This window comes from Penicillium griseofulvum (genome assembly GCF_001561935.1).
Source record: "Penicillium griseofulvum strain PG3 chromosome Unknown contig_13, whole genome shotgun sequence".
Taxonomy (NCBI): domain Eukaryota; kingdom Fungi; phylum Ascomycota; class Eurotiomycetes; order Eurotiales; family Aspergillaceae; genus Penicillium; species Penicillium griseofulvum.
In genome coordinates, this window is record NW_024467434.1 from 12216 (window position 1) to 25220 (window position 13005).

Consider the following 13005-nt stretch of genomic DNA (forward strand, 5'->3'; position numbering starts at 1 on the left):
ATTGAAGGTCCAATCAATCCTATAAATATTCCACCGCCATACCCCTCGTATCAATTGGATACAGGCTCCTTACTAAAAGCCTCCCTTCAACAGTCGCTATGATTAACCCTTGTACGTACGTTCCCTTCATCTTCGCTCAGTTGAGTCTGGCATTCGTTGCGGTACGGTCAGTGGAATTGAGAGAGTACGATTGTCAAACCAGATTCTGCCGCCAAGGCCAAACTCGTCTTAAGCAGCCTCGATATTGCGTAGCTCTGTAGTTATGCATCTGCAGAGGATTCGGACTCAGGGAACATCAGTTGCCCGAGCGTGATGTCGGGTTCGAAAGCAAATAGCCTGTCACATATATGAGGGACGATTAGTAACTTGAAACCGAAACCACGTTTCGTCAAAAGAAAACACCATAGAGAGTCGGATAAACCAAAGCATTCAGGATTGAGTGTATACGTACCCGTCATTGTCGAATAATCCACCGGCTGTTACAGGGGCAAAGGGACTCAACATCGTCGAGAAGACATCAAATACTTCCACGTCATCCTGGTGCGCACCGGCTGGGACATCTGGAGAGCCGATCGTGGAACCAAGCGAGGTGTCGGGCGCATGCCCCCTAGGGACTGGGGCGGCAGCAAGCGTCTGATTGTATATCTGGCTTTCTGCCTTGGTAAACATTCTGGAAAGTATTTCGGCGCCGAAATATACGGATTTGAGCTCTTCAATAACCATCATGCAAAATTTGAGGTTGTGGCGGCCCATTCGTTGCACCAGCTGTTTTTCAGAGGTGGTGTCAAGGAGATGGATTTGCAATGTCGGAACCAACGCAATGCACCTAGCGATACTTAGAATCCCACGTTTCGATGTCTCTTCGAATCACTAACGGGGCACTTACACCATCGCTTGAGTGCTTCTGATCATATCAGCACTGATCATGTCGCTGAGGATCTTGTTGGTGTTGGTCGCGGCGTCTTTGGTCCTCCGCACCACAGTGGATGTCCATTCGTCCGCGGAGACATCGGGCCAAGGTATCTCTGGCTTATCAAAGATAAACGGCCGGTATAGTATCAGCATAACCGACCTATAGTGTCAGGCTATCAAAAATTGACCCAAAAAAAAAAAGAAAAACCGGAAATTTACTTACTCTAGAAATAGTTCAAGGTGGTACGCGTGTAAGGAGACAACATGACTTTGTCGGTGAGCTATGGCGTGGTCTTTGCGAAAATAATATTGCCGGATGTTATCGTCCATGCGCTGTACTTCACTCCTACTGGGTGGAGTCCGCTCCGCTCGGTTTTGCCATGAGAGAATCTTCGCTAATGAGACCGTAAGTGCCAACAGCTCCGTCCACAGTTTGGCTAAGTCCCCAGTGCCTTCAGGAAGGTACTTTTGTTGAATACTCTCCGGAATCCCTGCGAGGAGGCTACCAGAGTCATTGCGGTCTGGCATCGGGGTACTGCAGTCAGCTAGATTAATGCGCATAGGCCTGCCCATGCCAGCAGAGAACCACGCTTCACGATAAAAGCAGCTCCACCAGATCTGCCGCCATAGTCCGACGTCGCTCATGGAAATGGCTTTACTGTGTTTTCGACTGCTGTCTGGCTGCCGATGTAGCCCTATCGTTTGGCACAAACCGATGGCAACGCCGTTCCAATGCCAAGACCCAGTCCTGTCTTCAGTGTCCGAATACCAGAAACCCATCAGAAGTACTGCCTGAATGAGGGTAATCTTCCTTCTTTCATACTCCGTGTCATAAAGAGCCTAGATGACTTTTGTTAGCTAGTGCCTGTTGTCCAAGAGCGTCTTATCGAGCCAGAACCTTAGCTCGCATATACGTCGTACGCTTCATCGCTTTTCGAGACGAAAAGTTGCCGGCTCTTAAGGTGCTATCATCTGCGAACTATATCTCACGTTAGGATGCCAATGAGGGGAAGTGTGGGAATGAACGAGACCCATACATTTGCGGCAGCTAGAAACATGCTCCATAAGAGATGCAGGCTCAGGTCGTTGCGTGCATTCTCAAAGATATCGAGGAATGAACGAGCATCGACAACTGGGAAAAAAGGATGCACATAGTGGAAGTATGTTCGTATGATCATTTCGCAGACAGCAGGAGTAGGCAAGTTGAAGACGCCCTTGTAGCGCAGGAAATCGATCGTTCCCTGGTCAATATGTGTTGGGCTAATTCGTGGAACGAGGAAGTGACCGCTCTTCTCCCTTGGCTCTGGTTCGCAGATATCGACTACCAGGCCAACGCCCCGAGGGTCGCCTACATGACTATTAGCATCACAGCGGACTGTCACTGGCGCAAGGATTCCCTGATCCCAGGTAGATATCTGATTCTCACCATATATGGGGGAATAGCACTTATCTGCCACGTCTCCATCCGGTTGTGACGTGCCCGTACTACCTCCATTATGATGGCTGAAATGCTCGTTGAACGGATGGTAAGGTGTGTCGGTGCCATCTCCAGTATCTTCAACCGACGGAGCTGTGGGGCTCCATCCGGTCCGAACAGGTAGATCCTCCGACGCAACGACGCGCTCAGGACCGGGTGAAAAGCTGCGATCTTCCAGCGGAGTACTCCGTACCGTGGGACTGCCATTTGACATCGAAGAGACCGCGCTAAGATCGTAAGACGACGATTTTATTCCAAGTCTGCCACGGCAGCTCGTTAGCGTGTCTGCCGAGGAGTTCTCCGGTATGGGGTTGACATGTCGTTTACTTTAATCTCCTGCTCTCCCGCGGCACACATGAGACATCATCCAAGGAGCAGTTGGCGCAGGGTTGGCCAGTTTGTGGCAGACTGCACCTTACTTTACGGGCGTGGCATGACTCGCAAGCCACGGGTGCTCGTTTTCTGGGCCGTCGCGTTCTGCCAGAATTCCGCGTGCTCTCCACTAAAGAATTGTGCATCATGAAAGTCAGCAGTCGGCCTTTTGCAAATGAAGTCAGTAGAGCATATTCAGCACCAATGTGGGACGGTTGCCGCGGATAAGACGTACTTTGGGGTAGGAGCGGTACACATGCTGGGCCTCGGCAACGGGCAAGCCTCCACACAGTTGCCCAGTAAGGTTGTCCAGTTGGCGGTGGTTAGTTGTGCAAAGCTGACCTCCGGCTACGACTACTGCCGAGGCCCGAGGCGACCAATAGTCGACGCAACATCAGGTTATTGCCGTCTTTCAGACCGCTTTCAATGCCGCCCATCCATAGCTTATGAGAGCGAAAAATCTGAATACTGGATTTTTCAAGAGCGAACTGAAATAAAGAGCGGTAAATGGAAAAATCTGAGGGATGAATGTCACTCATGCCGAATCTCCCGGACAGTAGAGCTTTATGACAAGTAGACCTAGATTGAACTTAGTATTTCGTCTGTCAAAAATTGCTGGCACCTAGTGAACACCCCTGCTGAGGCACGGCTGGCCGTTCGAGCTTATCGTCTGCGCCGAGACGTCTGCTTTCAACCTCTTGTTCTTTAACTTCAAATCCCTAACGTATCTCGTAATAGGAAGGATTTCATAGCTCACAAAATTCTACATGGGTCATATCGCGCCGTGGCCGGGAGAAAGCTACAGTTGTGGGAATGATTCTATTTACGCCCGACTACATATACCAAATTTATCCAGGCAGAATGATTCAAGATGTTGTACCTCGCTACGACCTATAGACACAGGGTTTGGACACTCCTACATTTATGCTTAGGTTAGAAGTCAAGGACCTAGTTGCCCATGTCGACCTAATGCAAGCGACATTTCGTCGCTTCATGAAGTATTATTTTCAGACTTTAGTCGCGCCATCACTTTTAAATAATAACAGATAGGCCGACAGGGCTGTGAGGGTAAATTAGACAGACAAAAGAGTCAAAAATTACCATTGGCCTGACATTAATCTCGAATTACGCCCGTGGAGGCAGTATTGAAGATCATTATTGAGTGCCGCATAGTCATAAACGAGAAAAGTCTTGCTATCCATATTGCTGCAGCCTGATCTGCTTGCGGCCTTCTAAATCTAGAGATATGGACAGTGACGCTCTAGGAGTATTTACATTAGAAAAGAAAAGGTAGGTTGCAAGGTCTTGTACGGAGAGGTAAAGAGTATAAAGACACGAGCACAGCTCGAAGCTACATGCAAGACGCACGTGCAAACGGGGGTCTCCAAATCAAGCGCTGATTTCCAGGAGCTTAGCACTATCATGCGTCGGTCACAATTCTTAACAAATTCAAAGTCGAGATGTCTTGCTCTTGGAAAGAGCCTCGCTCATCTTGGCCTGTGGGATGCCTTGACAGAAACGATCGAGGCCACCGAACATTTCGAGCGGTGCTTGCTCGTCTTGCTCCCTAACCAAGCGACGACGCATGAGAGCCTTGGTCCCCAGAAGGCTCGACTTCACTAGATGATCGCCGAATGTCTGCTGCAGGTAGCGCATCACCTGTTCGCGAAAATTGCCTTGGCCCTCGAAGACCTTGTTCACAAAACCCACCTGAGCTAACTCACTGACAGGGATTTTCCTTCCAAGAAGGAGTGCCTCGTTTGCTTTACCCTGACCCATTCGCTGCACAAACGCGACACTGGAGCCGCCCTCGGCAACGAGGCCGAGAGATGTGAAAGGAGTCATCAAATAAGCGTCGGATATCGCGTAGATAAAGTCTGAGTGAGATATCAAGGCTGCAGAAAGTCCAATAACAGGCCCATTCAGCGCAGTGACAAGAATCTTCGAATGGCTGTAGAACGCTCTAGCCACGTCAACGTTGTTGTTGACCAACTTGGGAAGCCAGTAAGGGCGAGATAAAATCTCCTCCATAGATGGCGGTTTCCCTTTAAGATCAGCCCCGCTTGAATCTGCATCAGCATCTCTTCGCAACTTCCACCTTTCGCACCATGGGGAAGAGAACTTACGCAGAGAAAAAGGGGCCTTCGCCAATCAAGACAGTAACGTAAACGTCCGGATTTCCTTCAGCCTCTCGAAGCAAGCTTGCAAGGCGGTAATACAGACTCTGCGTCAAGGCATTGAACTTTGTTGGGTTGTTCAGCGTGATAACCGCAAAAATGCCGTTGATGTCAAGGCGAACAAGATCTTCTTCAGCCATGGCCCAATAGAGTTGATGATTGAAAACGAGCAGACGTTGAAAGATGTGGTTATGGGATCTTGATTCATGGCTGTTATTGAGTCTTTTAAGTTGTCTGTTCAGCAATCTACTTCGGCTGGAGTTACCGCGGCTACTGAGTGGGTAACTTTAGTGCCGCGGAAAATAGCCCCTATCCCCACCTCGGCTTGAGTAAACATCGCTTTCGTGAAAGCCCGAGCTTGCTGAGCTTTGCTAGAACGGCAGGATGGGGTAAATATTTGATTTTGTTCAGAAGTTCTGCAGCTATAGCAACCTACATACCGTTTCGGTCTATAAACACCAGTCATAACGTCTGATTTTCGCGATGAGTCTCTGGCTATGGTGCCTCGGTCTGACGCTAGGGTAGAGTCTCAAGAATCTACATTTCATGTGGCATGTAAGTTTCAAATTGCCTTCCCTTCCTTCCTCCCAGAAACTGCTACTGACTTCTCAGTTTCGATTTTTCGGAGCCCTTACAATGGGCTACCTCTCCCGCAGAAGATCAAGCTATGCACTTAAGCAACACCATGTCTTTCTCCCGGCAGTGGTTAAGTAACGATCTCCACCGACTGAATGTGACTTCAACCTTCATAAGTCAAACTCGACCTACGTCACTGATCTCGATGTATCGAGAGCGTATCTCAGTGGGTTGCTATTTTCGCCCATCTTCTTGATTTACAGAGATTCGATACATTGCAACTTAATCGTCAGCGCGATTGCGTGCATCTTTCACCGAGGAATCAAGCAGTACCAACCGTACGAAGTCTGGACCAAAGTTGCGAGCTGGGATGATAAGTGGATTTATATGGTCTCGCATTTTGTCGCTAGTAGCAAACACTTGCCTAGACGCTACATCATGCAGGGGGATGGTTCGATCAATAGCAAGAAAATGGAAAAACCAGCACCTCCTGAGGATGAACCACATAAAAATGTCTTTGCGTCTGCTGTGACTCGGATGGTTTTCAAAAGAGGTCGGTTGACTGTACCTCCTCAGCGCGGTTTGGAAATCTGTGGTATCCTATCGACCGAATCCCCAACCGCATCATCTCATACTGCCAACAGAGTCGAGGCAACAGAGTCAGCTATCGATTGCCCTGAGTGGACACTTGAAGAGATCGAATTTGCTAGACGGGCAAATCTCTCGATCGTGCGGCTTGAAAGGGGTTGGGATGCTGTCCGTGGGCTCTTCCGACAAGAGCAGTTTGCGTTGGCAGAGTATAATGACTTCATGTGGTGAAAACGAGGCAGAAAAAAACGGAGGAACATATAGCATGGTATATTCCGTGTCTTTGTAAACAAAGAATATTGGATAACTTAACTTGACCCGAGATGGACACCCAGGGCAGCGCCAGTCCCTCTGCAGTGAAGCAACTGAGGCATGGGGGATAGTTGACAAATTGCCAACGGTCGCCAAGTTTGCTCGGTTTGCATGGAGCCTTCTAGTCGCCCAGGCCTTTGGCTCTCAAGCTTGTGTTCATACAGAGAGGTACAATCCCAGGTTTCATTACGATGTATATGCATATTGTGTAATTTATGCGAAATCTATATTGGGTTTAGCGCATAATGTAATGAGGGTTTGGAATAGTATCTCTGTGTGTCCAAACATGGAATGCAAAAACGGTCGACACTGTAAATACAGAATCTATTGTTGTGACCATATAAGAAATAAAGAAAGAACCCATTGCCGAGGCAGAAGTCTTGATCAAGGAGAATATCTCCCATTCCCCTGTCCCTATCACACCACCGAGAGAAACCTCCCCTGTCAACAAGCATGAGCTTTATACAGAAAGGAAACCCCACTACCCGACAATCGTTCCTGCCAGACACCACGAGGCTAAGTCCATTCCTCTCGGAAGCTGATATTATCAGATTGTCATGCAGCCATTTGCAGGGCGGCCGTCCAGATAATGATATAGGAGACATCAGGCCGTTTCGGATACGTGAATAGATTCAGCCTAATACAGTAGGAATAGGTAAGTACTCATTCCTCTGAACTCGCGGAATGCTAAAAGGTAAAAGGTTATCACAAAGAAACATTCGAAGAAATTAATACATAACTGACCCTTGCCGCTGTCAGCATTTTATAGGAGATAACAGGAAGCAGAAATAACATACCTCAAGCGCGATGACCCATGCTTTCCAAGCAGTGCCTAAAATGGCAATAACTAGTAAGAAAAATGCTATTGCCGATAGATAGTATAAAATATATCAGACTTTTGCTTAACCTTTAGTCATTTACCCGACCAGCCACTAGTACTACTAGGTCACACCTACGTAGTCCACGACAAGGATAAATAGACTACTTAGGTAGGCACTACGTAGGTAAAACGTGCCGCCTAATGTCACTACAATTATTACTAGTGTTGATATTAATACGAAAAGAGGGTAGAGGATGATTAATAAGTGCGATAGCGTTAAAAGATAGCGTTATTAAAATATTATCCGCAAATACTATAACTGGTTAGCTAACTTTATATATCGTGCGAAAGGACAAGATATACCACCTATAGAGAAGGAAATATTAGTATAAGACTAAAGATAATCTAACTCTATATAGGCGCTATCTTACTCTAGAAGAGGCCGACGAGTACTCTAAAAGAAAGGTATAATAAAGTATAAAGAACCATATCTACCCTATAGTACTACTAGGTTACTTAAAAGTGAAAGAGAAGATAAATTCGAGCTATACTTATAATTAGAAGTAAAGTTATTAAGTATAACTCGACAACAGATAATAGAATCATTCTTAGAATTAGTAAAGGTAAGTATAATATTCCTTAGAAGGTAATTAAACTATTTATCTATAGGACTATAATAAGAATACAGGGCTATTATAAAGGAAGTATAACTCCTTAGCTCTATAGGTTAGGACTAGTCTCTTAAGAGTAATATATCTCCTAGAAATATAAACCGTAGGTCCTAATTATAAGTTTTAACTCTTAAAACTCTCTTTTAGCCCCTAATTCAATATTACCTACTATTCTTAAAACCTATGTAGTCCTTTAAAACCCCCTAGATAGTATTTGATCTATTTTCTACTTCATTTCTATATCTAGCGGAAAAAGGCCTTTTTTAAAGATAGCATTTTTTTAAGTATAAGTTAAAAATCTATATCCTATATTAGGATTTCTAAGTTCTATAGTATATAGTCTCTTACTAACTTTTTGATATCTCCTATACCTTTAAACTTAATATTACCTATATACTTAAACTCCTTAGAATTAAACTTCTTAAAAATAAATTTAAATAGAGTTATAATATCCCTAATTTATTCCTTATAAAGGGCGAAGTTTGCTAGCAGCCCTAGAAGGCGGTAGAGTAATAGATAGTATAACGTAGTCTACCTTATTCTAGAAGCGAAGTAATATATTTTAGTATAGTAAAGAAATATATTTATATAACTATATTTAGGGTCGGTACTCTATTTATTATTAGCTTAGTAGTTAGGATTTACCTAATCTAATCGTTCGCGTAAGTTAGTATAAATAATAGGGGACTTTTCTAGATAAAAAATATTCTAGGTAAGTCTTATAGGATCCTAACGTCTTATAGATTCTATTAATAATTGATTACCGATACTACTATAGATTAGAGAAGGGACGGAGTAATCACTAGTATATACAAACTTGTAGTAATAGCTAAAGACTATCTTATTAATTTCTTTAACTATAGGAGGTCGAAGAATCTTACTTAGAAAGGAGCTAGCTAACTCTATATAAATTAAGAACCGCTTTCTATCCTTACTAACGACGAATAGGATAATACTAGACTCTATAAGGCTATATAAACACTAGTAGTAAGAACTAATATAATATAAGAGATAAGGACTATAAACGTACCTATAATATTTAAGAACTATTTTAGTAAAAGAAGATAGGGAGTCTGTTTTACTAGCCTAGGGATAAAAATTATATCTTTAAGGGTTGTTAGAAAGGAGCTAAAATAGAAATTAAAGGATAGAATTACTTACTAAATATAGGGGGCTTTATTTCTTAAGTAAGTACTTCTAAAGGAAAGGAGAGATAAAACCGTCTATTGTAGTAAGTAATATATTTATATTAAACTTACTAAGTACTAGCTAGCCTAGGCAAGGGAAGAATATAATTTATATAGACAGCTGTAGTACTAAGGTATTAAAATAGAGATAGACTATAGTACTAAGCCTAATATAGATTAGTACTATAATATCTTACTCTACCCCCCTTAGTAGTAAAGTAAGTAGTTTAGTTCTCTCCTTACTATAGTATATTATCTAATACTTTAGTATATTTAAATTATTTTACTAAAATTATAACTAATAATATTATCTAGATAATCGAAGTCAAATATACTAAAAAAAAATGAGGTCTAGTTCTCTCTTCGCTATAGAATATCGCAGAACTACGCTAGGATTTGAAATAAGTATATATAGCTAGATCTTCCTCCTAGTATTACTACTATAGCTACTTCGGTATATTTAAAACCGGTCTTATAAAAGCTAATTAGGCTATCTAGTTATTTAAATTCAAAGTTCTAATATATTCTATATAAAATAAAGTAATATAATAAGTTATTACTTAGAAACTGCGCTTTATAGAGGCCTAGTTATAGTCGAGTAAGAATTATTAGTATAGCGCTAAAAGTGTATCACTTCTGTAAACTTTTTATCACAAATATTATAAGCAATAATAGTATTTAATAAAAGGTTCTGTAGATACTTTTACTTAATATACTTTAAAATATCTCTATATAATAAGAATAGTTATATATGCTTCTTAAGGGCTAGGTTTTACTATCCTATATAAATAAAGTAAAATAAGGGTCGATTGTCCTCTATAATAGATTAAATAGCATTTTCGAGTAGGCTTATTAATTTAGTCTAGACCTTAGTCATTTCGCTTTCCGGCTTCTAATTATTAACGTAACCGCTCTTAGCTATATAACTTTTAACCCTTTTATTCTATAGTAAACGGTATATAATACCTTCCTTAAATTAATAGTAAGTAGTAATAGTATTAATAGCTTTAGTACATTAACACATTTTTTAGTCTAATATCAGCGATAGAAGAGTTAAAATACACTTAATTAAACGTTTCTAAGGCTTAGGTAGCTCCTCTGTATATTATAGTTTTATTATTACCGACTTAGCTAGTTTCATCTTAGATAGCTACCACTATACTTCTAATATAGGCTACTCTTAATCATATTTCTACTAAATCTACGATAGTAATATATTTCTAGCCCGTTCCCTTATACTATTAAGCTCTTAATTTAGCTTTTAATAGCTTTTATATTTTAGACTTCCCTAATACTATAAGAGTAGACAGCCTAGTTATTAGCGAAGTATATTATAACGCTAGATAAGGACAGAAATTTTAAACTATTTATTAATTAAAAAGGCTTAAATAGTTATTAATTCTTAGGGGTAGTTAGGATTAATAATCTAGCTTATTTAATAAGCTATATATATAATATTATTATCTAGATTAAGACCTTAAATAATAGTAAGAAGATTCTTATTAATCTATTAGTTAAGGTAGTACTTTAGAAAAGTACGACTATTAGTATAGTATATAATTAGGTTACAAAATAAGTTACTTACAGCTCCTAAATATAGATAGTCAGTTACTTAAACTTATATAATATAGATTAAGTAGGAAAACAATTACTACTATTATCTAATACCTTTCTAGCCCTATATCGAAGGCTATAAAGATAGGTAATTTATCGGAAGCTAGTAATAGAACTAATACTTTTAACCTAAGGAAGAAGGGTTAAGTAAAGTAAATATTTATCGGTTAAGATCCTAATTCCTTATAATATTCGCTTAGTCTACTAAAAAATTAGTACGTTATCTAAGGCTAGATTAAGTAGTAATAGAAGCTCATTATACCTATCCCAAATATATAAGCGAGGAAGCTACCCTACAGACGTTAGGACCTCCTTACTATTAACTCTCTTAAAGGCACAGTCTATAAAAAGTAGCCTTAATAAGAAGATATAGGGACTAAAAATAAGTAAAGGGTTAAATATAATCTCTAGTAAGATATATATATTTCTATCTAATAGTTAGCAGGCTATAGTAAGAAATATTAATATTAAAACTTCTCTAGATTAATATACTTACTTATTTTTAAAGCTAAGAAACCCTTTCGTATATTCGAATTTAAATTTAATTAAGATTCTATAAAAACTACCCTACAGATCTTATAGTAGACTAACCCTAATATAGCGATACCTTAAGCTTAGTACTACCTAAAGGTAATTAGCTATAAGGCTAGCTAATTATAGGAAAAGGTAAAGCTTAATATAATACCGACTATATCTAAATTTTTTCTTTATTATACTAATAGCCGTTTCTATAACTATAGTTAAGTCTTCTATAAATATAGTAGACTTTTCGTAGCCTTTTTAAGATAATTTATACTTTTAAGCTAACTTATAGATTACCTACAGTATTAATTAGAACTATCTACACTATAGAGTAGGAAGCCTTAGAGACTAAGGGGTAACTTCGTTTCTTACCTAGCGTATCTATCAATTTATTATTTTCCTAATCTTTTCTAAGGTTACCCTTTCGAAGACGAGTTAAAAGACCTTCTAAAACATCTCTAGTAAGCTTTTTTATTTAATTCTAAGTAACTACCTTCTATTTTTACCCTATCACAAATTCAAAGCCTAATTAAGAAAGGTATATAAGATAGTAATAGAAAGCTTCTAAAATTCTTATTTAGGATCTTTACAGAGATAAGCACAAAATCTAATAGGGTTTAGCTAAAGGATAGAAAGAGGGAGGAGTAAATAAAATATACTATTTCTAATAAGACTTAACCTAGTCAAGAAGGATAGTAGTACCTTTACTATAATCCTCCTTTATATATATAGACTTATTAAACTCTGCGAGTTACTATAGGTAATACTCAAGAGAATTTTTATTATCTATAAAAAGTTACGTAATATCACTAGTATCTTTAAGCTAATTATTATCAAAATCAAGCTCTATCAAGTTAGTATTATACTACTCGTCGCTACTATTATTAAAGCTATCTTCTCTAGTCTATAAATCATTATTATACAATTCTAACCTAGCCTATTATCAAGAGCGGGCTATATTATAGTAGAATAGGTAGAATTATTTAAAGAGGTACAAGTAGAAGAAAATTAAAAATTCTAAGTTAGTAGGCAGCGTAGATAATATTAGAGGTTAGGGAAGCAATATCTATTTAAATAACCCTTCTCAGAAACCATATCTCTTAGCCAAAATGAAAATACTAGCAGGAGAGTAGACGTAGGAATCAAGGTTGGCCTATATTATACCGCTCCCTAAGGCCACAGGCTGTAGGCTGCGGACGGGCTAGTATAGGTAGAGACAGGATACATAGGCGACAGCCTCAGCGGAGACTAGGGGCTTCGGAAAGGGATGTAGACTATAGCCCCAAGGGTGGTAGGGGGGGGGGGAATAGGTAGGTATGGCTAGATTTCGAGGTACGTGGCATGAAGTTTGGCAGATTGACGGCTTAAAACGGCCTCACTTACAGCCATTTCTAGCAGTCTTTTTGCCATCTGCTAGTTTATTATAGTAATTTAATATAGTCGAAAATATAAGAGAACACCTTAGTTAAAAATACAGGAGAAAGGTATAGTCGAAAATATATAAGAATATATCTACATTTTTAACCAAGCTCTTCTTATATATTTTCGACTAAGTCCTTCTCATATATTTTAGACTATCGACCTTAAACTTCTTAAGCTATAGGAAACTACTACAAATTTCAACCCTAAATCTATAATTAAGGTAAAATTTATAGATTTAATTATTAGGAGGATATATTATTAATTAAAAGAAGAGGTTAATATCAGTAAAAAGGTAGAAGTGTAGTTTAGTCAAAAATACAGGAAAAGGGTATAGTCGGAAATACACAAGAATATA

The 13005-nt window shown here is 39.9% G+C and overlaps 3 protein-coding genes across 3 annotated transcripts; 1 reads left to right on the forward strand and 2 right to left on the reverse strand.

The window, feature by feature from the left end:
* Positions 1-260: 260 nt before the first annotated feature.
* Positions 261-2603, reverse strand: PGRI_091470 (fungal specific transcription factor domain-containing protein; the record flags this gene model as incomplete). The annotated part of the gene is made up of 7 exons (XM_040796860.1): positions 261-336; positions 452-826; positions 887-1072; positions 1136-1752; positions 1811-1891; positions 1950-2260; positions 2339-2603. 7 exons carry the CDS (start codon positions 2601-2603, stop codon positions 261-263), a joined length of 1911 nt encoding a protein of 636 aa, XP_040650290.1.
* A 1607-nt stretch (positions 2604-4210) lies between these two features.
* On the reverse strand, positions 4211-5078 carry PGRI_091480 (enoyl-CoA hydratase/isomerase family protein; the record flags this gene model as incomplete). Its single annotated transcript, XM_040796861.1, has 2 exons — positions 4211-4823; positions 4888-5078. 2 exons carry the CDS (start codon positions 5076-5078, stop codon positions 4211-4213), a joined length of 804 nt encoding a protein of 267 aa, XP_040650291.1.
* An 874-nt stretch (positions 5079-5952) lies between these two features.
* On the forward strand, positions 5953-6333 carry PGRI_091490 (uncharacterized protein; the record flags this gene model as incomplete). The annotated part of the gene is made up of 1 exon (XM_040796862.1): positions 5953-6333. One exon carries the CDS (start codon positions 5953-5955, stop codon positions 6331-6333), a length of 381 nt encoding a protein of 126 aa, XP_040650292.1.
* Between the last annotated feature and the right edge of the window lie 6672 nt (positions 6334-13005).